Here is a 23,527-nt window from a genome sequence, read left to right on the forward strand (position 1 = left end):
TTTTGGCCTCTTTGGGCCATATTAGCATAAAAAAAATGACCCTAATGTGGCGCAAGGGGCTTATAAATATGCCCCTAATTTCGTAGCACTCACTTCTGAGCCAGTACTTTGCAAACTATGAAACTGTCCTGTCGCTGTTCCTCCTGATAGCAGCACAAACTTCAAGTGTTAGGCTTTCTTTCTTTTCCTGCATCCCACAGCTGCAGGGGAGAGCTTGCCCATGGCTTGCGGGGATGGGGAGGCCGCCTTTTCCTTTGGGTGAGTGTGGACTTTTGGCTGCTTGTGGCTCATGTTCTATCAGAACAGAAGCAGGGTTCTCTTACAGTGAACTGCCTTTATGACTGTGCGACTGGGGCGCTGCCTCTTATTGATTGTAACTTGAAAGGAGACTGAGGCTGCTCCTCCTGCTTGTGCCAGAGTACCCTATGTACTACAACGATTTACAGCTAACCAATGACGCTCAGACAAATAATTCTACACAGGAGCTGCGATAGGCTTTCACATAAAATTAGGCTGCAGACATTTATTATTGCCAAGTCTGAAAGGCTTCATGGTAGCTACGAAAAACCCAATCCTGGGCAGTGGTCACTAGCAACGGTCAGACGGTGGGGGACACTGGCGGGGGGGGGTAGGCGGACTGATGACGAATAAAAAAAAAATTAAACTTACCTGATACGCTGCTCCTCGATCCTTGTCACAGCAGGCACAGGCTCCCAGCCTGCCCTGCTGCCAATCCTAACACTGTTTTCATGCTGCTGGTAGCATTAAAGCAGCGTTATGATTGGCCGGAGCGCCCTGGCTTGGTGCTCCGAGGCAGAGAGGGAGCCTCTGCCTGCTGTCTCCAACCTGGCAACACAGTGTTGGGTTGGAGAGAGCCCAGTGATCATGTGTATTGAGCTGGCCTGAGATGGCCAGCCAAACATACATGTGCAACCCCCCACCCACCCTCCGTCACTGTCATCACCCGTGGCCCTGCCCCCTGAAAAATAAAAATAATAATAAACATTGTTTATTATTGTTTTTATTTTTTGGCTTGCAGCTGCTGCTTCTGGCGGTGGGCGACGCTCCTCCGCCATAGCGGACGAGCCACCGCTGATCCTGAGCACCATCCGGTGAACTATTAGCAAAACAGACATAACAAGATTCCTTCTCGATCGAGTGTGCAATTACTCAGGAAGAATATTCCCTGGGGGACATGAAGAAGCAGGCTGCATCCATTTTCAGTATCGCTTTCTTTCATGTGCAGTACACTCTGGGGTCAATAATGTAAACGAACCCTTAAATTTAAACATTATGTATGTTCCGTAAAGAACAAATATGAAAAAGGCATCAAAACAATGAAAGAAAATGGGAATGTGTTATATGTGTGTGCACGCACGGAAGCCGCTGCGGCAAAGACAGAGCAACAGGTCTGACAGGCGCTGAAAGTATGTTGGGTAAAGTGGAGGCAGGGGTTAATGCCAATCTCTGTGTTCTTAAACATCATGAGTTGAGGCATGTTTTTGCGGCATTGTTCAGGCAGCTATTCATCCAAGTTTCTTTGGATTTCTCTCTTGAATGAGGCTAGCTTTCCTTAATATATTTCATGCACTTGCTCTGCTTCAAGTTCACACAGGTTTTTGAGAGTTTGTTGGGGTCAGTGCACATTAGCAGCCTGCACATTTACAAGTGATTGTACCTTTAAGGTGGCGCATGCTTGCGCACGCCGGGGGGGCTTGTCTATATACGCACAAAGCTGCAGAGTGGTGGGTGAGCAGAACTCCGCAGAATCAGATGGAGTAACTCTGCAAGTTCCGCCCACCACAAGACATCACCACAAACCATTCAAGCATTAGGAGAAGGAAGGCAATTTGTTTTCACGACACAAACTGTACCAGGTGACTGTGATTTAGAAGGTGGTTTATTTCCTCCTTGGTTTGAAGAAGCTGCCATAAATTGTGTGAAAGTTCAGAATGCAGAAAGACCAAGTACTAGTTCAAGTTCAGATAATAACCCAGCTCCTGAAAAGGAGAGACCTTTAAATGTGCCCAATTTGAAAGTCTAACTAAAATAAATTATTAGAGGATGTTTGAATCTTGATCACATAAACCAATATGAAGAAAAAGTATTGGTTTACGTGTGCAAAGAAATAATGGGAAAAACTGCAACTGTTCGTGGCAGATTAACTGAATTGGGAAATAAATAAGAGTTGTTATTTCTAAAAGCATACCATTACAGAGAAGATTCAGGGTGCAATTAGATTATGAATCAATTGAAAACACATGTTCTTCAGGAATGCAAATCCATCTCATTTAATTAATAAAATGCATACACAAATGGAGTGAATTTGACAAATTTGAAAACAAATGGTCAGAAAAACATGACAAGAGGAAGAAACAGGTAGAAGAATCTGAGGGAAAAAGGAAATAAACAGTGTGGTCAGAAAAGAAAGTGCACCATATCCTTTAAGGGACATACCAGGTGGAGGGTATGTACATGTCCCTTGGAGTAGGAGAAACCTTGCACCATTTATGAACAATTTTCCAAAATTGAGAGAAAGCCCAATGAAGTGATATACCCAAGCTAAGAGATTTGCTATGACCTCAAAGGTGTTATGGGTCTATTTAAGTATGTTCTTTTTTATTGTGGTTCAGAGTGATTTGCAAGCACAATGTAAGATCACAGTTTAATGGCCAGATGCAGAACCAGCAAGGCATCCTATTACAAATGCACCTTTGCCTGTGGTGATGACTAAGTATAATGAGGCAATAACATTTTTGAAAGACAGAGTTCCACCTAAGGATTTGAAATATTTGAAAGTTAACTGAATGCAGCAGGAAGGTAAGGAAACTGTGCATGGATTTTATGAAATGTTGATAAAAGCATTTCAGCAGCATACAGGACAGATGCATCTTGGTCCAACAGATATGGGATTCTTTATTACACAGTTTGTGCTTGGTTTGAGACCTGGATTTGTCAGAACATACAACAGAATGTGATTTGTTGGCAGACAAAGTCTTTGGATGAGATTTTGAAGTATGCACAGTATTGCAATGATAAACAGGAGATAAAGTAGCGTAAGATTGAAGAGAAGTTTATCTTGGCTCAGACTAAGGGCCTGATTTCGATTTCGGCGGGAAGGTTACTCCGTCACAATGGTGATGAATATCCCATCCGCCAAAATATAAATCCCATTATTTCCTATTGGCCCTAAGTTTGTGGAACAAGGTTTTCAGAATCAGTTGTTTGTTGGAAATGGGCCTGCAGTCCAAGATGTGAATGGAATGCAAGTGAGTGCCTTCCAAGCAGGTGTGCAAGGTGTGCAAGAGGGAATGATGGTGTCTCTGGGAAGTGGAAGAGGTGATCCGATTATTCCAAATACAGGTGTTGATGTTGCAATGCTGAAGAAGATGACATCTTGTCACCTGTGTTACAGGGTGGGGCATTGAAGCACAAGTGTAGATTAAGTCCAGATAGAACTGTCAATAATGAGATGCAGGGAGTAAACCAAATGCAGATGCCAAATGCTTCTATGCGAGAAATACAAGTGCTAATGCAAAATGAAACTCAAATGGTAGCCATGCCACAAGCACCTACGGTACAGTCAAATGTAAACAGAGCAAGATTAAATTAGAATCAGTTACTGCAAATGATTCGAAATGTGCTGCAGGTTCAAAATCAAAACGCAGTCCAGCAGTTTCCAATGTTCGATAACATTGGCATGTTAGACTTAGGCACGCCACAATGAAGTTGCCTAAGAGGGGAGGTAGATTGTGTGCATGGTGCAGTCTTAGAAGTAAATCAGACCATTTGTGGAAGCTGAGGTAAATGGCCACCAATTGTAATTTCTGATTGACACAGGAGCTACCCATTCCACTGTGAGAACAGCAGAAGTATCAGACCTACCCCTGTCGGGAAAAGAGATCTAAGATGTGGCAGTTACAAACAGACTTATTACTAACCCGATTTCAAAAGAAGTACCGTAACATAGGTTCCTTTGTAGAAAATCATCAGTTTGCGGTGTGTGATTCAAGTCCTATAAACCTGCTCTGGAGAGGTTTATTGTGGAAGTTAAATTGCACCATCTATCGTACACCACAAGGAGCAGAATTTCAAACTCATGATGAACATGTAGATTCAAAATTGTCCTACAAGTGATGGTAGGGATCTACTCAATGTTAATGACAAAAGACTTACCTGCAGATTTAATTGGTAAAGTTAATCTAGAAGTGTGGGATTTCACAGGAAAGGATATCAAACTAATCATAGGAGTTGAACAGGCCAAAATAAACAAAGTCAAATGCAGGTTTCCCTAAAACACTACTCTATCACATCACCCCTGAAGTGACAGAATGAATAACGCCCTTGAGTAATGATAGATTGGAAAAGGACATTTTGAGGGAGATATTGGGAGCTCATGCAACTCACCAATTATAGGATTACAAAAGTCCAATGGCAAGTTTAGGATAGTGCAGGATTTAAAAAAAGGTGAATGACATTGTAATTCCATGTTGTCCTGTGGTACCGAATCCAGCCACCATACTTTATCAAATTCCATGCAGATCTGAGTGGTTTACTGTGATTGATCTCTGCTAAGCTTTCTTCTCGGTTCGATTTCACAAAGAAGTCAGTACTTGTTCTCCATGTACGAGAGAAAGTACTAGCATGGTGACATGTCCCATTATATATTTTCTTTTCATCATACATCATCGCCATTAAGCTTATTCAGATGCGCTAAGCTCAAAAGTCAGTGCGCAGGAAGCCCATGACCATCTAGATCCCTGTATGAGACCCAATTCCAGACCAAACCAGGTCTAGGCGAATAATCATTGGACATTAGGCAATAACTGTCTCAGATCTTTAAGAGATCCCATATCCGATTACCAATCCTCCTCGATTGGCTTTTATCTAAGGGGGTTATTCTAACTTTGGAGCAGTGTTAATCCGTCCCAAAAGTGACGGTAAAGTGACGGATATACCACCAGCCGTATTACGAGTTCCATAGGATATAATGGACTCGTAATATGGCTGGTGGTAAATCCGTCACTTTTCCGTCACTTTTGGGACGGATTAACACCTCCTCCAAAGTTAGAATAACCCCCTATATCTTTAAAGAAGAGAACAGATCTTCTCCATTCCTTCCAATTAGATGGGGTGGTTTGAACCCAGCTTCTGCATACTTCCCTTCATGCAAGTAAAGTTAGGATAAATACCAACCCTTTGATAGAGATTAAACTTAGTTAAAGAACATGTGGGGAGCGGGGAGGAAGGTACATCAATATCTCTAGCTAATACCGCAAATATGATTAGCTGGGGGGTCATTTCCACAGCGAACCCCAGAGAGTTAGATAATGTCTTGCCCACCGCTGACCAGAAACCCTGAAGTTTCAGACATCAGGCAAACATATGTACATCATCTGCCCCTATACTGCCACACCGCTTACACTCTGAAATCACACTACTTCTCTTTATGTTCGCCATCCTTTCTGGGGTCCAATATGCCCTATGAAGGGTGAAGAGATGATTTATCCTTAAAACCACTGTTTTCACCACTGAATACAGTGTGGCCAAAGATGTCTGCCAAAGATTTTCCAGCTCTCCCTCTGGTAAGCATCCGCTCCATTTCCTGTAAAACGGTTGAGATACAGACTCAACTCTTGACAAAAGATGTTGGTACCATCGGGAGACTTATTTCTTTATATCAGCCGTTACCAATAAGTCCCGCTCCAATTGAGTCGGTTCCGGGCCCAAGCCTCCCTGACTTTTGAGCCACCCTTTAACCTGGAAAAACTTTAATCTAGACAGAGACCCATGAGTCTTATGATTCCAGAACTCCCAACTCAGCGAAGTCTCATCCCCGATTAACTGCCCCCATCTAATAACACTGATATTTTTAAAGGGCAGCGCCATACTGTGAAGCAAACACTCTGGGGTCCCTGAAGAGTCCCAAATAAGCACTAGTGGGCTGTAATAACCAACACCCAGAAAGGATCTTATTTCATACTAGCTAGTGGCAGCAGCTCGTAAGCATTTCAGCCTAACTTTCTTAAAAAATTTCGGAGCCCCAAATTTGTACAAAAAAACATTTACCGGGTAACCTGTCAACATTGCTCTAAACATAAATCCCCTTATTGAGGTGTCTGGAGATAACAGTAACATTCTAGTGTTTTTTAGTAGGTAACTACTACTACCCAAATACACTCAGAAGATCAAAAAGATCTAGAGTAACTGGTCGAAGATTTTCACCTGAATGGTCATACTATGTGAGTCAAGTTTTGAACATTACAGTTTCTGACTTACTTGATTAGAACTATGAACTGCCAGGGTCACATTGAAAGTCCCTGATTACAAAAAGAACTACTGAACTGAAAATGTAAAAACTAAGAAATGAAAGACTGATATATTATTTCAACTGTTTATGAAATAAAAAGACTAATAAAACTGATAGAAAAAGAAGATAAGAAGAGTACCGAGGTCAGATGGAGCAGCTAAAGAGTAGGGATAAAATCTTAGAAGAAAATGGAGGAGGGTGAAGGAGTGTCTGTATGAAGATATCCTTAACAAGACAAATTTTAAAGGAAAAGAAAATGTAATAAAAAAAACAAATGCAAGAAGCAAACCTACCTGAAGAGGAGTGTATAGATATTTTTCAACGTCAATTAGAGATGATTTCTTGTCAGACAACTTATTGGTAGTAGATCTGCTTTTAGAGACATGTATAATGCTAATAGAAGTGGGTGCAAAATATTTTTTGAGACTTTACTTACACTCATAGTTTTAGTAGGAATAGCAATACGACTAGTTATACATTTCACATCTGACACAGAAAAGTCTGTAGCAAAATATGTAAATGCAACATCTACGTCAATTATAGATGAAGATGAGCTGAAGACATCATGTGTAGATTACAGGAATGAAGATTATTCAATGAATGTATATTCTAGACTAATTCCATAATACACTAAAGCTATTGATGTTATAAACTGTTATGTTTGTGTACACATGCCATCCTCTGCAGATAAACAGGTTTCTTACCATTATATTCCACTTTCCTATGCTACTTCCTGTATTATATTTCTTGGTTTAGTGTACAGGCAATGACATTCTGAATACTATTACTCGGACATTGACATGATACTTTCTAAAATTATACTAATGAAAAGTATGAATCTACACCCACAAGCTAAGGAAAGGGAGACTGCATGGCATTAGTTTAGACCGTTTCTTCCTGGAAACACAGTTAAAGCACATGAGTGAGACCTAACATGCGTGATGAACTCACAAGAAAAAGCTTTTATCTTAATATTAGATGAGAGAAATGAGCAATTTGTAAGAGGTGCGTATAAGAACGAGGATGGTCAGAAGATCATATGGAGAAAAAAGAATTTAGATGGGAAATGTCTGTTCCTAAACTTAAAATAGATAAGACTCAAAGGGAAAATAAGTGTTGTCAAGAGGAGAATTAGTGGGAGGACGGCATAATAATAATTATTAAGAATGATAATTGTGATAATAATAATATTTGTGAGCATGTGTTTTTGCATTGTCTGGAGGAGCATGGCAAATTTTGCAAGAAGATAATCCTACAAACCTTAGGGTATACTTTATTTGTGGAGAGAATGCATACTTCAGACTGCCTGCTTACTAGGATGGTGTGTGCTAAGGGAGGAGTCGATTTTCAGACAATCAGCCTTAGGTCTGTGCAGTGATGTTGATCATTTTGACGCCCAGGGTCGATGCATGGAAAATTCTGATGCGCTGTGTGAAGGTTTCATGTTTAGAACAGGCCCTGCGTTGATACTCCAGCCGTGAAGCAGGTGCTGCATCGCATTTTCAGCCGTGAGACAGGTGCTGCACCGATTGTTCTGCTGCGCACACATCAGTGCATGGATTTTCCCTCTCAGGTTTCCAGCGTCCACTTCTAAGGGCCCAGGGACTGGATTTGGCCCCACTAAGCAAGTTAGGACTCTCAGCAGAAGCGCCTAGGCACTAGCAGATGAAGTCTTTGATGTCCCTGAGACTTCAGAACAGGGGGCAAGCTCAGTCCAAGCCCTTGGAGAAACTTCACAAGTGGGTTTTCAGAAAGCAAAGTCCAGTCCTTTAACTCCTAAGGTAGAAGCAGCAGTACCACACAGCAAAGCAACAGGCAGAGTGGCAGGTCCTCCTCAAGTATCAAGCTTTTCTCCTTGGCAGAAGTTCCTCTTGATCCAGAAGTAATCTAAAGTTCTGGGGTCAGCAGCCCAATACTTATACTCATTTCTGCCTTCGAAGTAGGCAAACTTCAAAGGAAAGTCTTTGTAGTTCACAAGACCCTGCCTCTTACTTGCCCGGCCCAAGACATACTCTAGGGGGTTGGAGACTGTATTGTGTGAGGGCAGGCATAGCCCTTTCAGGTGCAAGTGTCAGCTCCTCCCTCCCACTGTGGCTCAGGAAGACTTATCAGGATATGCAGGACACACCTCAGCTCCCTTGGTGTCATGGTCTAGAGTGAATTCACAAACAGTCCAACTGTCAGAATGGTTAAGCAAGAAAATGCACACTTTTCTAAAAGTGGCATTTTCAAGCACAATCTGAAACCCAACTTCACCAAAAGGTGTTTTTTTGAAATTGTGAGTTCCGACACCCCAAACTCCACATTTCTATCTGCTCCCAATGGGAAACTGCACTAAAAAGATATTTAAAGGCAATCCCTATGTTAACCTATGGGATAGATAGGCCTCACAATAGTGAAAAACAAATTTGGCAGTATCTCACTAACAGTACATGTAAAAACAACAGTGACTTACATGTAGTAAAAGGGAAGGTTTGGGCCTGGCAAGTGGGTACACTTGCCAGGTCGAATTGGCAATGCAAAACTGCACACACAGACACTGCAGTGGCAGGTCTGAGACATGTTTACAGGGCTACTTATGTGGGTGGCACAATCAGTGCTGCAGGCCCACTATTACCATTTGATTTACATGCCCTGGGCACCCAAAGTGCACTTTACTAGGGACTTACCAGTATATTTAATGTGCCAATCATGGAAAACCAATTACCAATATCTTTTAGACAGAGGGCACTTGCACTTTAGCACTGGTTAGCAGTGGTAAAGTACCCAGAGTATCAAAACCAGCAAAACAAATTTCAGCACAGGATCAGGGGGTCAGAAGCAAAATAAACGTACAGGAAAACCATGCCAAGAGCTGCCAGGTCTAACAGAATGTATGAATACAGTTACTGGGAGACATATTTGGAGCAATCATACCTGCGGTAGGAGTAGCCTTGAATGATCAGAAAAATCAGAAAACCTTCAACAGTAGTTGATAAATTTGTACCTCTTGAGCGTTATTAGTAGAAAACACTGAACTTGTAGCAGTTAGATCAATGATTTTGCAGAATTGCTATGCATCAGAAATCTTAATAGCTGAGAAAGGCTGAGTCTGCAAAATGCTGAAAATTTAGAATTGTTGTACATATATACCTGACAAAAGTAGAAAGATTGTAGAGTATGCAAAGAATATTTCTGACCTAAAGTTTGATCTTGAACCTCTAAAAACCACATGTATATTACGAAGGTTTGCAAAAGGATTCACCACAGTAGCTAGTTAGCTTAAGGCAATAGTAGGAGGAGTTCTTAAAACAATATTAATTCCCATATTAATAGTAAAAGCTTGCTTCCTTTCTTCACTAGTACTATACAAGGCAATAAAATGATTTTGATAAGGAAGAGAACTAGAGATATGAATAATAGAATGAAGAGAGATTTGGAACTGAGTGACAGAGTGAATGAAGAATATAAGAGATTGAAATGAAGAAAACTTGAAACGGAAAAGGCAAGATACTGAAGATGAAAGTGAACTTTAGCAAGTAAATTTGCAATGTTATCAAACCATTAGTTGGCATTAGTAGCAATGTTAGAGATCTGATTAAAATTAAAATCCATTTAATTAATGACCCATATGAGTGAAATCTAGGCCTAACCAAAAGCTACATTTAAACACACACTTTCCTTTCAAAAACGTTAACTTTGCAGGACCGATATTTGCTTGATTTGTTTGATTTGCTAACGTTAACCAATTCCAACAAAGCTTAATTTCAGCAGAAATGTTTCTACCATAAGTTTTGCATGGCATGTGCATAACGCAAACCTCCTATGCTAACAAATAAAGCTATATTATTTCATTCTTTTTAATGTTTGACCTTCTTTGAAGTTTCAAAACTTGCTAAACTAATCTAAAAATGTATTTATTTATAAATAGACTTTAATGTGGAAATGTATGAGAACAAGTATATCTTAAGTTTATTCATGCACAATATTTACAATAGTGTCTTTTCTTTCAGAGACCAAGATGAGTGAGAAATTCCCTTAATATTGCAGATTGTGTATTACTAAATGTATCTTGCAGTAGAACTATCTGTGTTAGGAGTTAACATCTCCATGGCAGTTGACCTTGTCCTATGATTTCTGTCACTTCTGATTGGCTGTTTAATATCGTGAATGAAACAAATGGATTTAAATATATATCTTTGTATTTTATGTATAAAAGTGCCCTGGGGAAAGAACAGATAGCAATAGGGGCACCGGCGTTAGCATCAGCAGCTGCAGCAATTATTGTGTGCACAAGCTCTTAACTCTCACGCTCTCAGATTTATTTTCTCTGCAAGGCTCAGAATGACTTTGCTTTCTGCCTAAACTATCCTGCATCAGCATCTGTAACTGTATTCTTCATGAGTACTGACAGCTGCGCTGGCAAGACTGCCTCTTGAAACCTTGTTCCTTTTGTAAATTCTGACTAAAACTATTTATTTCAACTGACTTAGTATACTAGAATAGAGATAGATTGTGGGACATGCTTTATGCAATGTTCTGAACCTTAATTGACTAATAAAGAAAAGGTTTATGACGTATGATAAATAAAACATTAACATTCATCTAAAAGCTCTCATTATTGACTCCTGAAGAACATTTGATGAGTTTGTTATTGTAAATGACAGCTTTTAATTTTCAGCCCATACCCAAGACCCCTTTCTGGGTGTCTAAGAGTTGCAGAATATTTTTTTAATTTAGGATTCTCCAAGCTCCCAATATCAAGTAGCACCCAAAGGCCCATCATCACTTCTACCGAATGCTGTTGTAGAGGACAACAGCACCAGGAGTCAGTATGGAGAGAACAAGAACGATGTCCATAGCAGGAAAGTGACCACCCATTTGATACAACCTGCTTGAAATAGGGTTGGTTGACAAAAATGACATTAAGCATGTGTGTGGTACATTTACCTTGCACCTGTAGCTTGATCCGACCTAAGGCTGTCCCAGCTGGATTTTGAGCAACACATATATAGGTGCCTCCATCTTCGATCACAGCTTTGGCAATCTGCAGAGCACCACTGGGAAGCACTGCATAGCCACCCCCTGAAAGTAACACGAAAAACAAAATATATTGCTGGACACTGTGATCTTATTGTAGGAATCAGTGTCAATGCCAAAAATATGATAAAGTCCTAACTAAAGATTTAACAATGTCTCACCTGGTTTAATGATATTCATGCCCTCTTTTTGCCAGGTTATTGTAGGCCTTGGTGTGCCCAGTGCCTCACACGGTAAAATAACAGGATTGTTCAGTATAACCTCCATGGCACCAGGCTGGCCCTGAATGATAGGAAGCTCTAGGGAACAAGAAGACATCAAAAAGATTTGGGAAACATGACCATGTGTGCACAAAGACAGACACAACATACACATTCATACATACAGAGCTGAGGAGTTCAACATATGTCCAGGACGGCTGGGAACAAGCCAGATTTCCAGGATAACAAATGACCATGTAAATGAGAGGATTTTTTTATTATTTGTATGTAAATTTGTGTTATGTGGACATCCAGATAATGTGACATAGATCGGGCCCACTGGGTCCAACTTTGGACCCTGTTGGTATAGAGGATTATGGAAGGTAAACACTGTGGCTGAATCTTGGATAAATGAACAAGGTATATATAGAAAAAAAAAATCTTGTGGTCCAAAGGCAGAAAACATCCCTTCCAATTCCCTCAAATGTCTATTAGGTATACAAAACTATCTCTATCAATATTTTTAACATTCATAAACTAAAATCCAACTACTAACTAAAGCAGTCACAAAAAGAACAGACACATTTGCTACTTTAGTACCCTCTGTAATATTATTTTTTTTAACTTGAAAGTTGTGCATTTTTTGCATTTAAAGAAAATTGGAAAACAGAAGGAGGGACAACTCCTCCATCAGGCAAGCACTTTACACTGTTTCAAACTCTTCACATTTTATTGAAAGGTGGGATAGAGTTGATCAATATTTTTTGTAGCAAAATTCTTACCAGACAATGAGAATTGACTCATTACCGTCATTCACCTAAATGTTTGCCACTTGACTGCTCAGAAAGTTGTGCTTTTTGTCACTATCCACATTTCAAAATGGCTTTTATCTTACCTTGAACACGAAGGGTGACATGTCTGTGTGCAGAGCCGACTGCATTCCTGGCGACGCACGTGTACCTTCCAGCATGTTCCAGCTGAGCTGACATTATTTCAACGGTGCCTAGAATATAACTTTTCATTACTTAGATGAGGTGCTGTTTTTGTTCTTGTCAATCTTTTTTACTTTGCAAAAACAACACTTACAGTCTGAAGTTGAGTGCAGTTCAAATGAAAACAATGACTAGTTTTGTATAGTTTCATCTCCATTTTTATGGTTAATCTTTAGCAGTCTGTTTTACTAATAGAGAGAGTAAAATGTTTCTTAGCTTGTAAGCATCTGTTTGTAGCGTGTAGGGCTGTACACCCACATGCTCTGCATAGTCCTGCCATTTAGATTTGGGCTTGAACATTTTCAGGTTGCTTTTCTTCGGAGTCCCAGGATGCGCTATGTCTCTGCCCTTAGTTGGAAATTTGTATGGGCACTGACTCATGTTACTTTGTTTTTCACACAGAGGTACGGAGTAAGTATGGAGTGACGTATATAAGCAATATGGTGCACCATGTGTATTGTGAAAGTATGTTACGCAATACAAAAAAGAAGATCTGGAAGTTGAGCTATGAATAGTTGCTTATAAGGTAAGTAACATTTTCCGTTCATAGGATGTGTTGCTGTAGCTACACATGCTTTGCACAGACTACAAAGTAGTACACCCCATAAGCGGTGGCTAGAATGTGGATGATGCAGTTCTCTGAAATAAGGTCCTTAGGACTATGTGGCGAACAATAGCCTAGCTAAGATATCCACACAATAATGCATAGTGTATGTGTGTGGGATGACCAGGTGGCTACCTTCAATATGTCTGCCAGTTGAATATGACCAAGTGAGGCCATGGTTGCTGCTTTCTTGTATTTATTATGCACTGTCTGGGTAACAAAGAAGGTTTGTTTGATTTTATGGTAGCATGTTTGGATGCACTTGACTATCTATCTGGTAAACCAGCTTTAGAAATAGGCTGGCCATTGTAGGGTTTTGCCAAAGCTACAATGAACTGATTGGACCTGCAGAAAGACCTGGAACCTTATTATCAGTTTGACGGTCTGACCATCGGATCACCAATACGGCGGCCTCCCCACCGCTGTTTTATGATATCCCCGTGGGGCTGGGCATTGCAAACAGTGTGGTGGCATTGGCTTTGGCTCAAAGGTAAAGCTGAGGCCAATGTCACCACACGGGCTGCGCCTCCAGCACAGTCAGAATGTGCACCTTTGCCATTGCAGACAGTGCTCATTCCGACTGTGCTGACGAGGGGGGCACTGCAGTGCCCATAACATGGTCATGAGCGGTGCAGGATCCCCCTTGTTGCTCCTTCTCTGCATTTCGGCTAAACTTTTCATGGTGGTATCCCTACCATGAAAGGTCAGCGGAAAGGCAAATCGTGATCAGCACAGAAGTGTCGACATTAGCTGTGATTGACCACAATGTTTTGCACCGCTGCAACCGCGGGATCTGTGATCCTGACGGTTGCGGTGGTCTTGTGGCGGTCCTACCACCAGCTTCATGTCTGGCAGTTGGATCACCAAAAAAGCTGCGGTCGGACTGCCCCCTAGGACCCCTGTACTCGTAATGAGGCCCTTGGTCCGGTCAATCCAATACATGAGAGCACATTTAACATCTAGGGTGTGAAGGGCTCACTCTGCTATTGAGTCTGATTGAGGGAAAAAAAGACTGGCAGCTGTATAATTTGTTTGAGATGAAAAGAGGAAACAGCTTTGGAAAGGAACTTTGGGCTGGTTCTGAGAACTGCCCTGTCCCTGTGGACCTGAATGAAGGGTTCTTTAAGTGTGAGAGCCTGCAACTCAGTAAAGTGTCTGAGGCAGATTAAAGCCAGGGTAGGAATTGAAAATGGGCAAACATGCAATGGCTCAAAGGGGAGGGGCCCATGAGCCTTGTAAATACCATATTAAGGTTCCATGCAGGGGCAGGGATGACTCTGGGGGGATGACCTTTTTGAGGCTTGGATGCAAGAGAGGAAGGAGTTCTCCCTATGTTGCATGTATGCAGCCATGATAGCTAAATGTAGCTGTATCGAAGTGTTGATGAAGCCTGACTTTTGTAGATGGAGAAGGTAACAAATAATGTTTTGGAGACTAGGTTTAAGAGGGCCCAGGTGATCAGGCATAAAATGGTGAACAAACCTCTTCCATTTTGCACCATAGCAGGTCTGGGTGGTAGGTCTGCGAGTTTCACACAGAATCTCTATGCATTTGTGCAGGAGACGAAGGTAACCAAATTTTAAGACCTTACTATTAGGCACTTTGTGAAGACTCTTGAAATGAGAGTAACCCCCTAAAGGAAGCACTTTGAATAATCATGATGGCCACTTACCACAAAGTGGAATTAGCGTAAGTGGCCAGGATGGATGGGGATGTGAAAATAGCCATCCTTGAGACCTAACGCCATCATGTACTCACCTTATTTGAGCAGAGGGGTTACATCCTGCAGAGCTGTCATGTGAAATGAAATGAAATGAAATGAATGAAATGAAAGAGGATTTATAAAGTGCGACTGCTGCCCTAAGGCGTCCAAGCGCTAAGTAGAAAAAACCGGTTCACTGAGGGAGTCAAAGGGGAATTAGCTCCTGAACAGGAAAGTTTTTAATTCCTTGCGGAAGGAAGGGAGGATGGGATTGGATCTAAGGGATAGGGGAAGTGAATTCCATAATTTGGCGGCGTTGAGGGTGAATGCCCTGCCTCCTGCTCTTGACCTCTTAATTCTAGGTACGGTGGCTAGAAATGCGTTGGATGAGCGCAGCATTTTCCCGGGGAGATAGGGAGTGAGAAGAGAATGATTGATCTCTGGGTTTGCTCTGTGAAATGCTTGATGGGATATGCATAGGGCTTTGTATTTTATTCTATCCCTCACCGGGAGCCAATGGAGTGATCGAATTCCCGTTTTGGCAGATTCTCTTCTCAGTATCTTAAGTAGCGTACGTGCAGCACAGTTTTGGATTTGCTGTAGTTTTTGCAGCACGAATTCAGGGGATCCCAGATAGAGAGCGTTGTTGAAGTCTATCCGGGACTGGATGAGGCCCTGAATAACCACCTGTTGGGCTTCGAAAGGTAGGAGAGGCAAAATTTTCTTCAGCATCCGGATGATGCCGAAACAAGTTGCTGAAGTTTTAGTGGCCTGGGTGTTCAGAGTGAGTGAGTTGTCAAGCCACACTCCCAGGCTTTTAATATTCTCCTTCGGAGTAGGTGGTGGGCCTAAACTGGGGGGCCATATCCGGTCGAAGTCAGTGAGGGTGGAGGGGCCGAGGAGCATGACCTCGGTTTTATCCCCGTTTAATTTTAATGAGGATGCTGTCATCCATTTCCTCACCTCTTCCATGCAGGCCGCCAGATTGTCCCAAGGGGACCCGCTGTTCTTGTGCCAGGGAGACCACCAGCTGGGTGTCGTCCGCATAAGAAATGATTTTAATACCATATTGGCGGACAACCCCAGCCAGCGGTCTCATGTACACATTGAACAGCGTGGGGCTTAGGGAGGAGCCCTGGGGCACCCCACAATCAAGGGATCTACTGGTGGAGCAGGAGTCGACATCAAAGACCTGAAAAGTCCTTCCGCTCAAAAAGGAGCTCAGCCAGTCAAGGGCGGCCCCGGCGAGTCCCAGCTGAGATAGCCGGCAAAGAAGAGTTTTGTGGCAGACAGTGTCGAACGCGGCGCTTAAGTCCAGGAGGACCACTGCCACTGATCCCCCTGATCCAGGATCCTCCTGGATTCCTCCGTCACGGCTAGGAGGGCTGTTTCTATGCCGTGTTTGGGACGGAATCCGGTCTGGGTGGAATCCAGAAGCTGGTTCTCTTCAAGGAATTTAGTGAGGTGAATGTTAATATGTTTCTCCAAAATTTTGGCTATCCAGGGTAGCAGGGAGATGGGACGATAGTTATTTGGGTCATTCGGGTTGAGGGTAGGTTTTTTGAGTAGTGCTCTCACCATCGCCTGTTTCCAGGTTGGGGGCACTACGCCCTTTAATATAGAGCCGTTGAGGAATTCCAAGATAGTGGGGAAAATGACTTGGCTAACCATGTTCATCATACGGGGGGTACCGGGTCACGGGGGGAGCCAGACTTTATTTGTGAGGCCAGGGATTGAAGTGAGTCTGAGTCCATTAGTGGGAATTTGTTTAGCATTGCTTGCGCGGGGATTCATTCAGCGTAGGAGAACAAGGTTCAGTGGCTATGGGTTCAGGTACAGGGGTTGAGAATGACGAATAGATTTTATTTATTTTTTGGTAAAAAAATTCAGCTAACTCGTTGCATCTATCTGTGGGGTTTGCGGCCGGAGCGGAGATCTTGGAAAGGCTCTTAACTATTTGATAGATTTCTTTTGGTTTGGACTTGGCGGACATAATCTTCTCTCTAAAGTAGATGGATTGGGCTATATTGATTTCCAGTTTATAGGTCCTAATGGCTTCTCTATACCTGATTTTTTCGACGGGGTCGTATCCCATGCGCCATTTTCTTTCAGATTGTCTACACTGCTGTTTTTTCTTCCTAAGCTTGTCTGAATACCACGGAGCAGTTGCTCGTGCTCTTTTTAGAATGGTTCTCCTCATGGGGAGAATGGAATCGATGGAGTCCTCGATCCATTTGTGGACTTTGCTATTGTCAAGTATGGGGTCTTGGGATAGAGACGGCTTTGTGTCAGATAATAGATTTGACCATTGTACCAGTGGAAGCTTAGACCATTTCCTCATTTTACGTGGTGTAGGAATGGGAGGACTGAATTTGTGGATCTTCCAGTCAAGGGGGATAAGAAAGTGGTCGGTCCAGGGAAGATGTTTGATGGTGCCGACCGAAAGGTTGGGGCAATTAGTGAAGACAGGGTCAAGCAGGTGGCCCTTGTCGTGGGTAGGAGACTGGATTAGTTGCTCCAGTTGAATCGCAGCCAGGCTTCCGACTAGCTCCCTAGTGGTGCCGTCATTGATGTTATCAAAGTGCATGTTGAAATCTCCAAGAATCGTAAAGTTGGAGGATGACATTACGTATTCTGCTGCTAGCGGAGGGAGTAGGGAGTGAAAGTCGTAAAGTGAGCCTGGGGGACGATACACGAGAACTCCTGTTAGACTGTCATTGGGGGTAAATGTCAGGCAGAAAGCCATGCTTTCGCAGTCCTGAAGTGGGTCTGGGGTACAGTAATAATGATACTGGGATTTATGAATAATTGCAATACCTCCTCCCTTACCTTGCGTGCTATCTCTGCGTGAGATCTTGTAGCCAGAGGGTAGTGCTTGGATCACGTAGGGGTCACAATCCGGAGTCAGCCAAGTCTCTGTCAGAAAGATGGCATCAGGTGCCCGGTCTTCTATTAATAGGGAGATATCTGCACTATGTTTTGGCAGAGATCTACAGTTTAAAAGTAATAAGGAATAATTTTGCTGGTCCGATGTCTGCTGAGTGCTGTTTAGTCTGGTATTGCAGGATTGGCAGACGGATGGAAGGCTTAGGGGGTAGTAGCGGTGGAGGCAGCGAGCTTCCCTGGGAGGATTATGTTTGAGAAGGTCAGCTGGGTTATATTGAATCATGGGGCGAGGGACAGGGGGGGGTGGCCCCTGTCCCCGTCCGGCCGCGGACGGGCGCAGACGGGCTTGCCTTTAGCGCGCCTTTGGCGCGGCGCGCCCGCAGCGGGCGTCTGCTGCACGTCCGGGGGTGGCACATGATTTTATAGGGAGGGGGGCGTGGCCTCCCGGGTGTGGGCGTGGCCAGAGTTGAGTGGCGAAAAGGCGCCAAGAGATTTCAAACCCGCGTCAGCCCTTAGCTCGACTGCGCGGGGAATCCCAAAAACAGGAAGGGCTGGGGAGTGCTCAGGGGGAAGTGCTTGTCAGATAAAAACACACAAATCAATACAATTCTGTTTTTTAAAAAAAGCGAGCGTGCTCCCGGCTATTCGCCTAAGGAGTTGCCAACAAGATGCCAACAAGATGTACAGATTAAGGTGCCTCAGGTCCAAGACTGGCCTGAGGGATCCATTGCTCTTAAGGATGACAAAGTGAAGAGTGTATACGCCCTTACCATAGTTGTGAAGGTGCACTCTTTCTATGGCCCCTTTGTTGAGCAACGTTTGGGCTTCTTCCTCAAGAAAGTTGAGATCTCCTCTGCTGAGGGTATGTGTGTGGGATGGGATATTGAGAAAGGCTGTAAGAAGTTCTAGGAAGTAGCCATGGCGAACCACCACCAGTACCCACTAATCTGATGTGATGTCCTCCCAGCGAGAGAGAGAAATTCCTGCAATCTCTGCTGCCGGGGCAGGGCAGAATTGGGGCAGTTCAGTGGTTATAGGTGGAGGTTCCTTTTCCAGAGCTGCCCCTCTCCCTGCCACCGCTGTTGTTGCCCTTGTAGTTACCTCTGGTGTAGCCCTTATCTGCCTGTTGGTAGAAATGTTTTTGCTGCCTCTGATATGAAATGGTGGGATCAAAAGAGGTGGCATTGGTGCCTCCTCAAGGCTGCTGCCTCCGAAAGGAGCCTCTGGAGCCAGAGTTTGAAGGGCACTCATTGATTTGTTGATATTGGTGTCATTCTTTATCTTCTCCAGCATCTCATCAAGCTGAGGCCCAAATATGTGTTCCTCGTCAAAAAGCATGTTGCGGAGATGCTACAGATCCTCCAGCTTACACATCGAAACGCTGCGCAGGGGAAGTGATGTGTCAATTCTTTCCTTCAGGTGAGATGATGGGTCGGTTCCTTACTGGCAGGAAAGGTGATGTATTGATTTCAGGACATGCAGCCTTGGTTCCTTACTGTGGTGCAGGGCAGATAAAAAATGTGTGCCCAGGAACGATGCATGGAAAATCCAGACAGGCTGTGTTGATGGGACAAGCAGTGTGTCGATTCTGCAGCCACAAGAACGCTGCATCAATTTTTCAGCTGTGAGACAGGCACTGCATCGACTCTTCTGGTGTAGATTGTCTCCTTCAGATCACCAGATTGCACTTCCAAGGGCCCAGGGACTGGAGTTGACAATACTTGGCAAGTCAGGACTCTCAGCAGAAGAGCCCAGGCACTGGCAGATGAAGTCTTTGATGTCCCTTAACAGGAGGCAAGCTCAGTCCCAGACCTTGGAGAACCTTTGAAATGAGGATGTAGAAAGCCAAGTTCAGTCCTTTCACTCCCAGGACAGAAGCAGCAATTAGCAGGCCAGCACAACAAAGCAACAGGAAGAGTGGCAGTCCCACCTACATCATCCAGCTCTTCTTCCTGGCAGAATTTCCTGAGTCCAGAAGGATTCTCACTATGTGGTGTCAGAGGTTGAGTACTTATCCTCATTTCTTTATTTGAATTTGGTAAACTTCAAAGGGAAATATTTGTAGTGCACAAGACCCTGCCTTTCCCTGCCCTGACCCCAGACAATTGCTACACGGTTAGAGACTGCTCTGTGTGAGAATAGACACAGCCCTATTCAGGTGCAGGTGTCAGCTCCTGCCACCACTCTAGCACATGAAGAGCCATCAGGCTGGTGATGGGCCATCAGGATAAGCAGGGCAGAACTCAGCTCCCTTTGTGTGGCTATCTAGAGTGAATGCACAAACAGCTTAACTTTCATCCTGACCCAGGGATGTATTCAGCAGACAGGCAGAAGCACAGAATGGTTAGGCAAGAAAACGCCTGCTTTCTAAAAGTGACATTTTCAAACTTACAATTCAAAAACCAATTTCACTAAAAGATGAATTTTAAAATTGTGAGCTCAGAGGCCCCATATCTTTATTTGCTCCCAATGGGAAAGTACACTTAAAAGATATTTCAAAGCAATCCCCATGGGAGAGATAGGCCTCACAATAGTGAAAAACGAATTTAGCAGCATTTCACTATCAGGACAAGTACAACACTCCATTACAAGTCCTACCTTTTAAATACCCTGTACCCTGCCCATGGGGCTACCTTGTGCCTATCTTAGTGGTATTTTACAGGTAAAAAAGGGGAAGGTTTGGGCCTGGCAAGTGGGTGCACTTGAAAAAACAACACTATCCTCTGTAAAACAAAATCTAGTCTTAATGCATTTTGAATTTCAGCAGGGTTATAAGGTAGGGCGTCCCAGTTATATATCACTGTTAGCACGTATTAGGCATGTTCACTATAGTAGCACGTTCTTTTGGGTCCTTTTTATGGGTTTTTTCCTACATTATGCACATTACTATATTTGGAATAGACAGTCGTTGTGATGTAAAACCATTACCATCTAGTCAATTTTTCTCGTGTCACAGTCTTGCACGTAGAGACATGGTTTCAGATACCATGCATGCTGTTTTTGCATGAAGAATCATGTGTATTCACCTAGATCACATGGTTAAAAACAGCATGTTGGCTCTTTTCTGTTGATATTGTTAAGCAATACCATCAGCCTGATTTATATGTATGTTGAATGTTCTCACAGTTCCCCTGATGAATGGTGTTTATCCGAAATGCATTGGGATTCAATGAATCTGCTTGAAAAAAGCTGTCAAGTTTGATTTCACATGATAAAGACTTATTGTTGGATGGACTTCAGATTTAATGAAAACAACAAATTGAATAAATGAGAACTTTTGCTTAACAAACTGTTAGATCAAGATTATATTTGATATACAGAGTGAGCCTATTTGGCTGCCAAAGTGCGTGTTGGGACTAGTGCACAATTATTTGGCTCTAGTTAGTTTTCAGAAGTGGGTGCACTTGCCAGGTCGAAATAGCAGTTTAAAACTGCACACACAGGCACTGCAATGGCAGGCCTGAGACATGTTTTCAGGGCTAATCATGTGGGTGGCACAAGCAGTGCTGCAGGCCCACTAGCAGTATTTGGTTTACAGGCCATGGGCACACACTGTGCACAGTACTTGGGGCTTACTAGTAAATCAGCTATGCCAATCACCAATACATTTTAGACAAAGAGCATATATGCTTTAGCACTGGTTAGCAGTAGTAAAGTGCCCAAAGTGCTATAGCCAACAAAACAGGTCATAAAAAAGGAGGAAGAAGGTAAAATGTTTGGGGATAACCCTGCAAAAAGGGTCAGGTCCAACAGTCTTCCTCTCTGATACTATCTCTTTTGCCCTTTTACTGAACTCCTCTGGCATATGCTCGACCAACTCCTTCATTTCCCTAACTGGGCTCTATCATATCGGGAGAATAGTCCTACAGAGTTAGCTATATACAAATGCCCTTTTTGCCGGCTGTGTCCAGCTTCTTAACATCGTTGTCATGTGGTAAGGCATCACCTGAGGCTTCAGCAGAAACCTGCGTATAGGTGGTGTGCGAACCAGGGAGTCAGGTGGGATATGTTCCCTGATCTCGGTAGGTTCAGTAGGAAACAGCTTGTACGTCTTCTCCACCCTGTGTTTTAATAGCTTGGCTATCTCAAGTTCCATGAATATGACCTGGGTGGACTTGAGCATGCCCTTCAATATGAGCAGAAACCACACAGTCTGCTCCTATTTGGAGAGCTTCTTAACAAGGAAATCATGTTCCTCTGGGAGGACATACATGCCCACTTTGTGAATGGCAGCTGTCCGCTGGATGACCGTATGATAGGTCATGGCACTGTCACAGGATAGATGTCCAGACAGGCTAATGGTGAAGGTCTGAGTCGCTAGGGAGGATCAACATCATGGTCATTCTAAGGGCCGTCTGTAAGCCCTGGCTTGAAAGGTGTGGCATAGGGGTCAGTAGGGCCATAAGTACTGCCTTGGTCATAAGAGGAGTGTGGCAATTCCTCTGGTTACTCTGGTGGAGGCAGTGGAGGTGGTGTATGTGGTTCTGGTCATGGTAATGTAAGAGGTGATGGTGGTGGAGGTGAAGGAGATGGAGGGGGAGGGCTAGTGTCCCTGTCCTTATGTTTCTTAGGCATGGAATCTTTTGAGGCAAAGTTTCAGAGGGATTTGATGTGGTGGTTTTGCCAAAATCTTCCCAGGGCTGGATAAAGAGGCGCTCCTGTATTGCATCGGGCTCCTGCAATAGGTTGTGGAGAATAGGCTCTGCTGAATTGTTGGAGCTGGTTGTCAAGGTTGTTATTAGCTTCAAAGTCACTGAGGGCTTGGGCGACTGTATTGAAGGGACCTTCGGATTTGACTGCAGTCAAGCCTTTCCAGTGTCCTTATGGCTCTAAGGCCCAGAGGAGTCAACACTCTTGGATGGGTTCTTGCTTGGATTTTAAGCCTTCATGTGGTGCCAACTGGAGCCAAAGGTGGTGGAGGCCCTAGAGGCTGTATTTTTTGGGCATGGGGCTAAATGCTTGAATGCTCTGCCTCAGCATGATACTTCTTGGTAGTCTTGGAGTGGGTGTAGGAGCAGACTATCGCTGAGCCTGATGGAGGTCTTCATTTGAGGGTCGTTGATCTTGGAAGCTGATAGAGCCTCTTGTTTCTCCTCTAGTTTGGACCCACTGGAGGAGATGGCCTCTAGGCGGCCACGAATGGTTGTAGCAATAGAAAGCCTGAAAGACTGGAATCCACACCTTCCTTGGTGCCAAAGGGTCTTGTACCCTGAAGAAGTCAGGCGTGTTAGTGGTAAACTGCAACTATTCTTAGTTTGACTATAGTCCTTCTGAAATAAATGCTGGTTCATTTTTTGGAGTGTCTAACGCCATTGTGTTTGGTAGCTGTAGGAGGCTGGACTGGCTTGTAGTGAGTACCAAGGGGTACTTGCACCTTGCACCAGGCCCAGTTATCCCTTATTAGTGTATAGGGTGTCTATCAGCATAGGCTGATAGATAATGGTAGCTTAGCAGAGCAGCTTAGGCTGAACTAGGAGACGTGTGAAGCTACTACAGTACCACTTAGTGTCATATGCACAATATCATAAGAAAACACAATACACAGTTATACTAAAAATAAAGGTACTTTATTTTTATGACAATATGCCAAAGTATCTCAGAGTGTACCTTCAGTGAGAGGATAGGAAATATACACAAGATATATATACACAATACCAAAAATATGCAGTATAGTCTTAGAAAACAGTGCAAACAATGTATAGTTACAATAGGATGCAATGGGGACACATAGGGATAGGGGCAACACAAACCATATAATCCAAAAGTGGAATGCGAACCACAAATGGACCCCAAACCTATGTGACCTTGTAGAGG

The 23,527-nt window shown here is 43.4% G+C and overlaps 1 protein-coding gene across 1 annotated transcript in view; it reads right to left on the reverse strand.

Annotated features, from left to right (window-relative positions):
• Positions 1-23,527, reverse strand: part of HMCN1 (hemicentin 1) — a 1,093,576-nt gene that overhangs the window by 187,758 nt on the left and 882,291 nt on the right. The window contains exons 78-80 of the mRNA XM_069232006.1: positions 12,425-12,532; positions 11,491-11,628; positions 11,240-11,374 (exon numbers count right to left, since the gene is read on the reverse strand). Of these exons, the coding sequence (XP_069088107.1) occupies positions 11,240-11,374; positions 11,491-11,628; positions 12,425-12,532 (381 nt within the window). The remainder of the gene's footprint in view (positions 1-11,239; positions 11,375-11,490; positions 11,629-12,424; positions 12,533-23,527) is intronic.

Source organism: Pleurodeles waltl, chromosome 4_2 (assembly GCF_031143425.1).
Source record: "Pleurodeles waltl isolate 20211129_DDA chromosome 4_2, aPleWal1.hap1.20221129, whole genome shotgun sequence".
In the NCBI taxonomy this organism is placed as follows: Eukaryota; Metazoa; Chordata; class Amphibia; order Caudata; family Salamandridae; genus Pleurodeles; species Pleurodeles waltl.